Below are 12,855 nucleotides of genomic sequence, written 5' to 3' on the forward strand. Positions count from 1 at the left end.
GTTTCTGTTCCTGGGAACCCTCCTACTCAGGTGTACCTACAGCAGCTCACCCCTTTCTCCCAGACTTTATATTGCATGTGGGTTGTGTTCTGCCTTTGCTTTGCAGAGTGATACTCTCTGGCCATCTAAAATGGATCCTTTGAGTTATCTTATTTTCATCATCTTAAAATACTTAACTGGTAAGCCACCAGAGATATCAACTTATATTTACCTTTTTGTTTCTTTGCTTTCTGTTTCAACATCACAGGAAGCTAAATCATGTTACCCTCTGGGCTAGTACTTACTATGTACATAAATGAATGGCTTTAGGAAAAGATTAATGTTGAATGCTAGGAGAGTAAGCCGGGTGTGGGGACATAAATTTGGGGTTGCATTCTCCACATTAGTTTTTGAGACAAGGGCTCTCATTGAGCCTGAAGCTCAGCTGATTGGGGAGAATGTCTGTGCAGCAGTCTCAGGGACCCTCCTGCCATCTTTGACAGAGGATGTGGGGATATTGTACCTAGCTTTTAAAATAGGTGCTAGGGATTTGAGCTCAGGATCTCATGCTCCGCTGGCAGTCACTTTATTTGCTGAAGACAAAATTGGTCAGAAAACTGTAAAGAATGAACAGTGAGCATTCTGTGGACATGGGAGCAGTCATGGCTTATGATTTAGATTCAAACCTCTGCGAGCTGATGTCTCACTTGGCATCAAATCATGAGCACATATGTCCAGTTTTAACAAGAGAATTGGTCAGGAAGGGGGTATGGGAGAATTTTCTGGGGTTGATGTTTATGTTCTGTAACTTAATTGGGATGTGTTGTATAGGGTGAATGCACTTACCAGAACATGTTTAAAGGTACACTTGAGATCTGTAGATTTGTACTACATTAACTTTGTATCAATTACTCTTTATAAAACCTGCAAACAGACATTGAAAAGTAGATGTAAGGCTGGAGTATGTAGAAGAGACATATGTAGAAATGTGCTGTTAGATCTGTCCCATGCTTTAGATTGTCCTTTTGAAACAGGTCATATGTACCCCATGCTAGCCTTCTGCTTACTATGTAGTCCAGTCTGGCCTTGAGCAGCTGATCCTCCTGCTTTCCTCTTGCAAGTACTAGGATTACAGGGACTCTCTGCTAACATCCCTGGCTACTGTGGACTTTTAAATACACTGACGAATAAGACGGAGTGAGAAAATAGAAGGATGAATGAATGGGTCAGAATGAGTTGACTCTGTAAATATAGTCCATGGGTATATCGTTATAATGTGTGATTCTCTTAATTTATAAATGCTGAAATTTTCTGTAATAAAATTACAGGGGAAATAGGTATTTTATTCCAAAAATACATTCCCTAAAGGTAAACCTATAATAAGATAGATCAATAATATACATTAATTTTTGGAATTCATACTTGGGATTTAGAATAAGATAGCTACTACTTAATTATAACTCTCTCTCTCTCTCTCTCTCTCTCTCTCTCTCTCTGTGTGTGTGTGTGTGTGTGTGTGTGTGTGTGTGTGTGTGTGTGTGTGGTGTATTAGTGGGTAGTGCAAGGAAAGAGATGTGTGTGAGAGACTATAAAAGAGCCTGTTTTTGTATCTGTTCCAAATAAAATCATAGAGAGCTCAACAGAGCCTAGGAAGGTAACTTTGTACCATTCTCTCAGGTTGCATATGTAGCCAACAAAGACCAGTCCATTAGTTAGCTTTCCAATATTGCAGTGACCAGATTACAAAAGAATTAAGATTGTATTTGGCTCATAGATCCATAGGGGTCGGTCTCCAGATACTTGACCCCATGAACCTGTGCAGAACATTATGGTAGTAGAGTGTCGTCTTCTCCTGTGTCCCACAGGAAGGAGTCAGAGCAAAGTAACCCCCATGGACAGTTGCCTCCAGTTATCTCTTTCCTGGAACTAGGCCCCATCCCCTAGTTTTCACCAGATCCAGTAATGTCAGCATTTTATGAATCCACCAACAGATTAACCCAAAGGCTAAAATAGTGTCACAGTTGGTCCTCATGCAAGAGGTCCTGCATGGATCCCTCGAATCCATGTAAAAGCTGAATATGGAGGTACACAATCTGTAACTCCCAGCACTTGGAGTGGGAAGGAAGTAGGTGGATCTTTGGAGATCACTGGCCAAAAGCCTACCTTCACTGACAAGGGTTAGTGAGTGACCCTTATTCAAAAATGGCAGAGGATGATGGAGGAAGAGACTAGACATAAACCTCTAGTCTCTATGAACCTCCACACACACAGACACACACACACACACACACACACACACAGACACACACACACAGACACACACACACATACACAGACACACACACACACAGACACACACACAGACACACACACACAGACACAGACACACACACACAGACACACACACACAGACACACATACACAGACACACACACACAGACACAGACACACACACACAGACACACACACAGACACACACACAGACACACACACACACAGACACACACACACAGACACACACATACACAGACACACACACACACAGACACACACACACAGACACACACACACACAGACACACACACAGACACACACACACAGTGTAGGGAGCATTATCCAGTTTAACAGCAGTACTTTATGGTCAGAGAATTTACCATCTTAATTTATCTCTGGAAAGACTTTTTCAGAAAGAGAAGTGTGTTTGGCAGTCAAGCTTAACTATCAGGTAAATTAAATGATCTCTTTTCAATAGACAATTTAGAGGCAGGAGCCCCACATCTACATGCGTTCTAACTTCTTTACTCTGGATCTCTTTTCTATATGAATTTTTCTATGAAAACATAAATAAAACAATGTCGCTTATTAAATCCACTGTGTGACCGTGTCTTGTATGTTGTATGTGAGAAGTAGAGTCTGTCACGTGACTAGTTCTCAGCCAGGTAAGGTCAGACAGGGTTAGCAGTAAACGTTATATTCTTTATATAAGAGACCCTTAAAGGCAGTGTAAGTAGGTTCAACTGTACCTGTCATAATGCCTCCATAGTGTCTACATAATGCCTCCATAGTGTCTACATAATGCCTCCATAGTGTCTACTAAGGGCTAAAAATGTTTATTACATGATGAGCTGTACTATGACACCTCATATTCATTTTCATTAAGGTAAGAGCGTCTACATTTCCTGTTTCCATTGTGGATCTGTGATGATGTGTCCATTTGTGGTTAGATATCCTTACGGCTACTATTCCTGTTTGTCCATGCACCACAGCACAAAGTTAAATTAATTGTCCAGGACAGAGATTTTGGTTTGGTCCAAAAATTGGATCTGATTAGAGACATGGAAAAACACGATCCCGATTTAGGCATGAGCTTGCTACCTGAAATGTGAGCCACAGAGGGAAGTGCCCACTAGGTGGTTTGTGACTTTATCTCCTTTACACTTGGGTGAGTTCCAGTGGGCTCAGGGATATGGGCACTTTCAGGGAATCATAACCTTGGTGCTATAAATCCCACTGTTGCCATTATCAGGTGCAGTTGAAATGGAAGCAGTGTAAGATCTAACATACTTTTCATAATTATTCAGGATCCACAGAGTAAAGAACATCATTGGAATTTAGAGACGCTTTAACTAAAATACATGTGTTCCATCAACTCCACAAAATGTGCTTCTGGGGAAACAGAGAGAATCCTGATTATACAATGCGGTAATGGAAAAAGAGCCTGTGTGGGCTGCCAGGAAGGTGCTAAGATTTGAATAAAATGGCATTTTATCATCTTTGAGAAGCAATCAGAAGTGAGGAACAAAGACTTAAAAGTAAATTTAAACCAAATTCCCATATTTCTGCAATTTAAACAACTTGTTTTGCTTTCTCATTCTTAAAATTAATCATCTTCAGATTTAAAACACCATCTGTCCTGTTCAGTGTCAGAAGGATCATTCTAGAGCTCCTGGGATAAGTTGCAGGAATTTCGATTTTAGCTAGGGCATCATGCATCACGACTGATGGCATTTGAAATAGTTGTTGATAATTCATGCAGAATTCTCAAGGGAAGTTCTGGGTGTCTGGGGTGGGGCCCAAATTTTAAATTTTCCTTTATTTGTAGAATTACTTGACAAATTTTGGTGTATATCCATAAAGTAAAACATACTTTTATCTAGGGATTGATATAAAAAATATTTCTACAAATTGCTTTTATTAAGATGCCTGCCTTTCATTCATACCATGGTGCATCATTGGTTTTCTGTGGCTGCTGTAACAAATGACCACAGAAGCATTGTATTTAAAAGGTGCAGAAATATATGCTCTTACAGTTTTGGAGAGTGGAACTGGGAGAGTCATGTAGAGGCAGATCTGCACTTGCCCTGAGAGGTCAAAGGAGAATCTGTTTCTAGCCTTTTCTAGCTTTCGGGTTGCTGGGGAACCTTGGCTAATACTGTGTCACTCCACCCTCCTCATTCCTTTTCTCTTGCCTTCCCTTCAGCTTCTTTAAATTGCCCTCAGCCTTCTTCTTGTAAAGATACTTGTGATTACATTTAGAGCCCACCCACAGACTTTCCCCATCATAAACTCTTTAAATTTGATCTAAAGATTTTTCTTTGCCATATAAGGAAATATTCCGAGGTTTTAAGAATTAGGAGAGAGTTATCTTTGGGGGGTGTGTTATTCAGCCTCCACAGCAGGCGTCACCTCACTGTGTAGATTTATATGGACAGGACCTGTGGTATTTTTTGTCTATGTTATCTCAGCTGTTAATCCAAGGGGAAGCACACAGTTTGCCAAGATGTTGTTAATCCTGAAATTCTCTCTAGCTATGTGAAGGGTTAACACACATGCACACACACAGAGGTATTTGTGTATGGGTGGGTGAACAGAACAGGTAGACAGACAGGAAAGCAGAGATGGAGAGACAAGGGACAAAGGGAGACAGAGACAGAGAGACAGAGTAGTGCAAAGATCAGTGATGCTGGGTGTCTTCCGCAGGCACTCTCCGTCCCGTTTGCTGATTCAGGTGGAGGGAGTAACAGGAACCCACCTGCCTTCATTTCTCAGTTACTGGATGTGATACATGTTGCCACGTACAGCATTTATTTAAAAGTGTGTCCTAAGGGTGATAACCAAGGTCCCCATGCTTACACAGCAAGCACTTTCCTAACTGGGCCACCTTTCCAGGTTATTTTCCTGAGCTGGGACTGCACCTCCAGTTTTAGCCACTCACATGGCCAATACATTTGATTATAAGTGGATTGAGAGTACAGGGTCATTTCAGCAGGCTTGGCCTCAGTGACAAAAGTACTTGAAGCATGTGTCCTAGCAACCGTGACTCTTCTGTGAAGCTTATCTTTCAAGAATAGAATCCTCCTTGCCCAGCATTATTTGAACCCCTCTAAAATAAGCATGAGTCGTCTCGCCTTTCTCCAAATCCTTAACTTAGGGCAGAAACATTACAGGGTTGGGAGGCTTAGGATTAGGAGAAACAATGTAATTGGTTGATAGTAAATGCAAACACAAAACTGGGGGTGAATCAGATAGAAAGATCCGAGATTCTACCAAAAGAGTCCAAAATAAGTAGTCAAGGAGGAAGGCTGTCTCAAGCGTTATAATGTGAGACATCTTGGGTGATGTTCGTTCATGTTGGATCGCACCTTCCTCTTCCTTTGTGAGGTAGTATTCGTCCCTTTCATTCCTTTGTGGTGATTCTCCCCCATCCAAAAGGAGAAGGATGCCTTGACAGATGCCTCTTAGAAAAGCTGGCAGGAGGTTGAGGAGGATGGAGAATGGAGTCAGAGGTAAAGAATATCCAGTGGCATTAATCTGTCATTGCTTAATTTTCCTTTGGTAGTGCTGAATGAGTCACAAACAGACTGAGAGTTGCTGAGCCCAGGAGAGGTTTGCTAGTCTAGTCACTAGACCTGGGTTGCCCTCTCAGAACAGACAGCACCATTTCTCCTTAGGAATGGCCCAGCCTAGAACCTCATTGTCTAGCAAATGGACAGCACACCAGAGACTAGGTAATGAAACCACATTGAGAATGCCCTCTTGGGGCTTCTACAGCTGGAGCTGGAAGAAAGAATCCTTTGTTTCCTTACTTAGGACCTCAGAGGTGTGGCTATGCACTGTTTACAGAGGACAGTTCTTACGAGAAATAGACACTGGAGATGTTCAGCCATAGAAAGAGGAAGGGAAGAAAGGAAAGATACAGGAGTTTTAATTCCTGCATCTCTCAGGCTGGTTTTGTTCATATCTTTTTATAATTTGTCTATAAAAACTTACTCTTGCTTTAAGTATAGTTCAGGTGTTTGACATTTGAAGCTAAAAGCACTCTTGGGTTAGGGATGTGATGTAGCTCAGATGATCAAGTGCCTGCTCCCCATGCACAGTGCCCCGAGTTCAATCCAGAATATCACATTAAAGGGGGAGGTGGGCGATGCAAGCCTCCTGTTCTCTGCACGCAAGAGGTAGGGACAGGAAATAGAGAAGTTCACGATGGCTCTCAAGCAGTGAATTGAAGGTCAGCTTGAGCTATATGACACGTGCATCAACAGAGCAAAAGTAAGTCACAGCTCTTACACGGCATGTTAGCATGGGCCACTCCACGGGGGACTGGCAGAAAGCTCCCTAGTATGTTCATGTGCAACAGGAAGACGGTGCATGGAGGAATTTGTTAGTTTAGATTGGGAATGTCTCATCTGAAATGCTTAGGTCTGAAATTGTCTCAGACTATTTTGTGTCTTGGAGCATTTGCATAAGCAATATTCAATATTTGCAAATCTTACATATTAGGAGGAAACCCAAATCCGAGTAGGAAACTCATTGGTTTCAGGTGCATATTCCAGGCACAGCCTGAAGGCAAGCTTAGACAGTACTGATAAAACGTTTTGTTCATAATTCTTTTTTTTTTAAGACAAGGTCTCACTATATAACTCAGACTGGCATTGAAGTTGTTATTAGTTCAGGCGTATCGCATACTCATGATCCACGTGCACCAGCCTCCCTCGTGGTAGGCTTGCAGGCGTGCACTGCCTCACCTGGTCTAAAATCCGCAGCATGGGATTCTCCACCTCTGGCATTGCGTTAGAGTTCTAAAGCTTAACATTTGGAGTTTTTGTGGGTTCATATCTTTGGTTTTGTTCGCTTGCTTGCTTTTTGTTTTGCTTTTATTTTTGATTAGAGAGCCCCATTGGTTACTTTCTTGTCACTTTGACAAAATCTGTAGTTTTAATGTACTTCCACTACATTTGGAAGCGCCCTGAAAGGCGGAGAATTTGCTTTGGCTGTACATGTACATACAGTCAACTTCTGAAGCCTGCCTTTTCTCATCTGACGAGTGGTTGAGTAGTGTCTGACACCCCACGCCACCCTTTCCTGTCTCGGAGTAGATAGCCATGGCTGAGCTCTGTCTTGAGACCTTACTGGGGAAAAGTTCTAGCACCGTAAGTTTTATTATTCTGTATTATTTTCTGCCGTGGTTTTGCACATTAGGAACTTACTTGTCTTTTCTTTATCTTGTCTTATTCTAAGGTAAGGCATCTTCCTGGGTAGGTACTATGGATGAGCAAAGTGACCACAAGAACTTTATATGGTACTGGTCCTGGGAGAGTCAAGGACGCTCTCGTAGCTAATGTGATTGTGTCTCTGTTTCACTAAGCCCTTGGGAAGCTTTGTCTCTTCTATCATACCATACGTATATATTGAGGTAGCACTCACTGAACTGTGGAATTACCTGACTTTAGAATAAAACAAACAAACATTGAGTCAGTTACAGTAGAAACTAACACAATTCCAGGATCCATCTCCATATCTGGCTTAAGGCCCTCTACCATGTGTCTCCTCAGGAAGCTTAAGACTAGTCACATTTCTTCTGGCAGAGGCTGGCCTTGCCTGACAGCAACAGGAGGGGAGGCCCTTGGTCCCAGGGAGGTTTGATGCCCCTGCATAGGGAGATGCAGGAGAGGTGGGGCAGGAGAGTGTGGGTGGGTGGGGAAGCACTCTCATACAGGCAAAGGGGACGATGGAGGGGGAATGTGGGATGGGGGATTGGTGGAGCGGTAACTGGGAAGTGGGATATCATGGGAGGGGGATTGTGAAGAGGGTAAACAGAAAGTGGGATATCATTTGAGATGTAAACAAAATGATTAATAAAGTGTCTCAAAATTAGATATGCTTCATTGTTTATGTTTGAGAGTTAAACAAATCTTGCAATACATTTATTTTACCATTTATTAAGGGTACAATAGAATAAATAATTATGGTAAAGTACTCTGAACAGCCTTGTATTCCTCCCAGATAGAGGAAAGATTATTTTCTGTAATTAAGATACCGCAAAAAGCCATCCATGTCTCTGGGAATAAGTCTCCCATACTTAAAATGTTCTTATCAATTTTATTGTCCATAGTTCTAGGATAACTCTGATTTTATTCCTAATGTGTTTCCACTTTTCAAACAAGATGTACTTTCTTTAACATGTCAAAAATGAGTAGAGTTTATCCCCTTATTACCTGGTTTTTCTACTGTATAAAAGATATGTGTGGTTTCCTCCATTATTTCCATTAAGCATGATTTCTTTTTCCTCATGTATGGGAGATGGGGATTATATATGTTTGTGCTGTATGCAGATATGTGCATATAAAAGCCAGGGAAGGGCACAAATTGTCCTCTTCAGTCATTGCCTACCTTGAACATTTGAGGCATGATCTCTGTGTCTCAAGTATAGAACTCATAATCCTCTTACCCTAGTACCCCAGACACTGAGATTATGGGCAAGCAACAGCGTGCCAAATGCAACGTGCTAGAAAAAGTTCTATTTGTACTTGCTTATACTTTTCTTCTGAATTTTACATAAATGCTTTGTGCTTTTTATTAGCTATAAAATATTGTGATTATAAATCATAAAATAATATTATAAAATACCTTTACACTGAAAAAGTAATCAACTATTACCACTTTCAAGAGGTAATTACTAAAGTCTGTGTTCAGTGCTAGACTGGCAGCCAACATGGCCCAGAGATCCTCCTCCCAAGTTCTCTTTTAGTGTTGAGGTTGTAAGCACGTGTAGCACAATATTGCCATGTTAGATTGTTGCTGGACTCTGAATTCAGACTTTTGTATTTCCTTAACAAATTCCTTTAATCATTTAAGGATCCCCTCATACACTATGCATTATTACTACTAATAAAATATGATCTTACATGTATTTGCTCTAATTATTTTAACATTTTGTGTTATAAATTTTAGTATATACATTTTTAAAAGTACTGCTAATGTCATATAGTATTTTTAAAATTCTCAAATAAATAGAATTGTGACTACCCTTAAGTCCTGATTAATGAATGTTAGAGCATGTTTTAAATGAATGAACTAGAATGTTCTGCTTACCCTAATTCCACTGAGCAAAACATACAGTACAGTGTGTTATTTCTAAAAGACTTGTTACTTGGCGCACGTTTCTTTGTTCCCTAAAATGCTCATTTGCTTCCCCTGTGAATTCTTCAGCTTCTAGTGTCGCGCAGCCTGACCCAGAGCCCTCAGGCCACTGCAGTTAATAAAGATTGTGATTGCAAAGGCCTGGGGAAGTGGCTCAAACATTTACTGAAGCCTTTGACTTTGCTGCTCTACTCAATTCAGCATATGGAACAGAATGAAAAGAATAATCCGATCTTATTTCCTCTGTTTACAGGCTCTGTACAACTCCATCAAGAACGAGAAGCTTGAATGGGCAGCGTGAGTATGCTAGATATCAGCTTTTTGATGATGTGGTTTTCTCTTGCTATTTTTCTCTAGGCCTTGGGGGTGATTTTAGAGCACTAACTATGCACACACAGTTCTTATTTTATGTCCGTTGTTTGTCTTACCTGCTTGGTGTTAACCAGTCAACCCTGAGAAATCTTTATTTGTCGTGGGGGAAGGGTTACTCAGTCTTCTGCTTTTGCCCAGGTTGCCATATCCATAAGCAATTGATCACCTTATAGGAAATCCTTTGAAAACAATATCCTGAAAAAAAAAGCTATTGAAAAAATTTTGTTTTATTCCAAAACCTAATATAGGTGGTATTTGTAGCATCTAATCATTTGGATTTTCCTATGTCGTCATAGATGAAGGTTTCTTATGATACTAGTCATTCCGTGGTGTGGGCCCATATTAATGAGAAGAGAAAAAAGCTTCTATGTGTAGATCAGTTGAGAAATAACGCACTAACATGAAACAGCCAGTTGTTTTAACCTTTAAGGTTTATGGTATATTCAGTGCCATTACATATTAACACTCTCTAACAAAAAAGAATTCCCGAATCTGCTCAATAGTAAAATGTACTACTCGAGGGAATATGCTTCAGTGATTACCGTTTAGATAAACTCTATTTAACTTCATATAAGCCAACAATTCTTTGTTGTTAAATTTTCACTAATTCACAATTAAAGGGTTTTTTCCAAAAAATTATTAGGTTTGCTGGTGAGATGGGTAAGCTGGTTAAGACATTTGTCAGCAAGCCTAATGGACCCAGTCTGATCCCAGGACCCACATGGTGAAAGAAAACCAATTTCTACAAGTTGTTTTCTAAGCCCCACATGTATGATAACAGGCTGGTGCCCATCATGCACCTTACCTTGGTGTGGTGTCCTATCGCACACACACAGTTCTTAAAGTCAATACCACTTGAAATACTCCCCTGGTTTCCAGGCCATACGTTATTGCTTATACATAAAAGAATCTGTTTAGGAGTTTGTATCTCTATGGTTATATATGATAAAGCTCATTTAAAAGCAACATACCATTTCAAGGATTACTTTGTAACACTCTTAACATTCATGGTTATGAACACCCACTATTCTTTCAGAGAGTCAGTTGTAGTTCCCAGCACTGACATGGTCGTTCACAAGCATAGCTCTAGTTCCACCAGATTTTCTACTCTCTTCTGAACTCCAGAGGCACCAGACATCCAGCTTAGAAACTTAGATTGCAGAGTCCGATCTGAGCATGAGTTTTCCTCTTCTGTAGACTAAGTTAATATCAGCGTTTGGGTCTCAGGTGACTTTTAGGAGGACCCAGAAGTATTCTGTAGCACTAACCATAAAACAGATTATCCTTCTGTTGACACCTGGTTCTGTAGCTAAGAAAGCTCAGGTTCTAGTTTTTTCTCATCCTCTCTCTTTTCTCTCCTATTAATCCCTCATTGATCTATAGCCATTGATTATGTTTTAATCTTCTTCTTCTATAAGCCAAAGAAGTTAGATAGACTCATGATAGGTACCTTTCCAGTTCCAGCGTCCTGTTTCTGAGTTTGACTTTCATCCGTGTCTCCTGTCAGTGTCTCCTGAGTAAAGAACAGTGTGATGTTGTGTAGAGTGGATATGAAACAAAAGGGGTAGGTAATGGGATGGATAAAGCAGCCAGTAGAAAGGCAAGGTATCTACCCTAGTTGGTTTCTTGTGCTGTGATAAAACCCCACAAGCAGAATCTGAGGTGGAAGGCTGTGTTTCAGTTTACAGTTTATGGCACTGAGAAGCAGCAACTGGAACAGTGTTTGTAGAGCAAACTTGAGGAAACGATTCTGTACCTCAGCTTTATGTGATCCACTAGGTCACACTGTGTGCTCTTAATGTGTTATCCACACATGTGGCTGCACCCCAGTGCCCTGCCAGCTCTCTATGCTCTTTCTCAGACTCATTTTCCACTTTTCATCCACAATGTTGGTACCTTTCTAAGCTCAACGCTGCCGCTCGTCAGAGAGCACTGCTCTCATTCATCTCCTAAACTTTATCTGCCATTTCTAAACAGACTTCCCTCAACATAAATGCAGCTTGGTCTGCTTTTCTAACTTCAGTCCCTTTACTGTGAGCTACAGGAATTTGGGGCAGCATTCGCGAGCAGCATCTCTTTCCAGCTCTTAGAAAATATTCACTACTGTTGTGAACACTGATCATTTTCTCCTTGTCTGGGTTTGGCCTCTGCATCATCTTTGACTTCAGTCACAACTTCTCTAGACATGGCCTTAAGCAATAGATATCCTTTCGTCCAATCATGCTGCTGCCATTCCATACATCCTGTGTGCCTCCTCACCAAATGTGTGTGTCTGTGTCTGTGTGTGTGCATGCACACGCGTGCACTCACACCAGTCTCTTGCTTCTTTCTTCTATGTTAACCTGAGGCAGTTCATGCTGTGAAACCTTATGTGGGCCCTCATTCTACCAGTCATGTAGATATTACACACTTTTGTCACATAATCCTCCTTTCAACTCAACACAGTTACTAGTGCATGGCCCAACATGGCTTTCTGGTATTCTCTCTATTCTCTGCTTGCAATCTTTCCCCAAATTCATTACAGGTCAGCTCACATGATACCCTGGCCTCGGCAATCAGAAAACAATATACATTTTGCTTTATCTAATAGCACTGTCAGTTTATACCAATTATTGTAGCTGTTAGCCATAAATTTTCCTTAGGCTCCAGGTTCCTTGAGGAAATGATACACGTCTGATTTCTTCACGTAGTTCCTCCTTTGCTTACCGTGACGCATACATGTAGTGAAGATTCCATAGAAGGCTATGGGAAAGGTTGGTTATGTAGATCAGTGGGAGAGCATGTGCTTGTCATGTTCAAACACCTGGCTCAATACCTAACACCAGGAGGGGGAAATGAGAAAGGAAAAAACAAAAACAATGCTATAGTAAGACTTTAAAGGATAAACAAGGAACTGCATTCTCAAAAGATGGTCCTACATGTGTACAGCTGAGAACATAACTACAGGGGAAAGCAGCTGCTGTTGCAGAACTTGTAAGATAATTTGTACTTGAATGGAAATTTTGTTATTGTTGATTTTAGAGCCATGGAGGAAACATATATAGAATTACGGACCTCTGTAATAACTAAAAGAATCTCTGCTGC

General features: G+C 40.9%; 1 protein-coding gene across 19 annotated transcripts in view; it reads left to right on the forward strand.

Annotated features, from left to right (window-relative positions):
• The window catches only part of Psd3 (pleckstrin and Sec7 domain containing 3), a 563,941-nt gene that overhangs the window by 452,900 nt on the left and 98,186 nt on the right, over nt 1–12,855 (forward strand). For all 19 annotated transcript variants that reach the window (XR_010058293.1, XM_006253039.5, XM_063275383.1 and 16 more), the window contains one exon: nt 9,653–9,696. Coding sequence is in view for 18 of the 19 variants with exons in the window: in XM_006253039.5 (XP_006253101.1) it covers nt 9,653–9,696 (44 nt within the window). In the remaining variant the exon portion in view is untranslated. The remainder of the gene's footprint in view (nt 1–9,652; nt 9,697–12,855) is intronic.

This window comes from Rattus norvegicus, chromosome 16 (assembly GCF_036323735.1).
Source record: "Rattus norvegicus strain BN/NHsdMcwi chromosome 16, GRCr8, whole genome shotgun sequence".
NCBI classification, from domain to species: domain Eukaryota; kingdom Metazoa; phylum Chordata; class Mammalia; order Rodentia; family Muridae; genus Rattus; species Rattus norvegicus.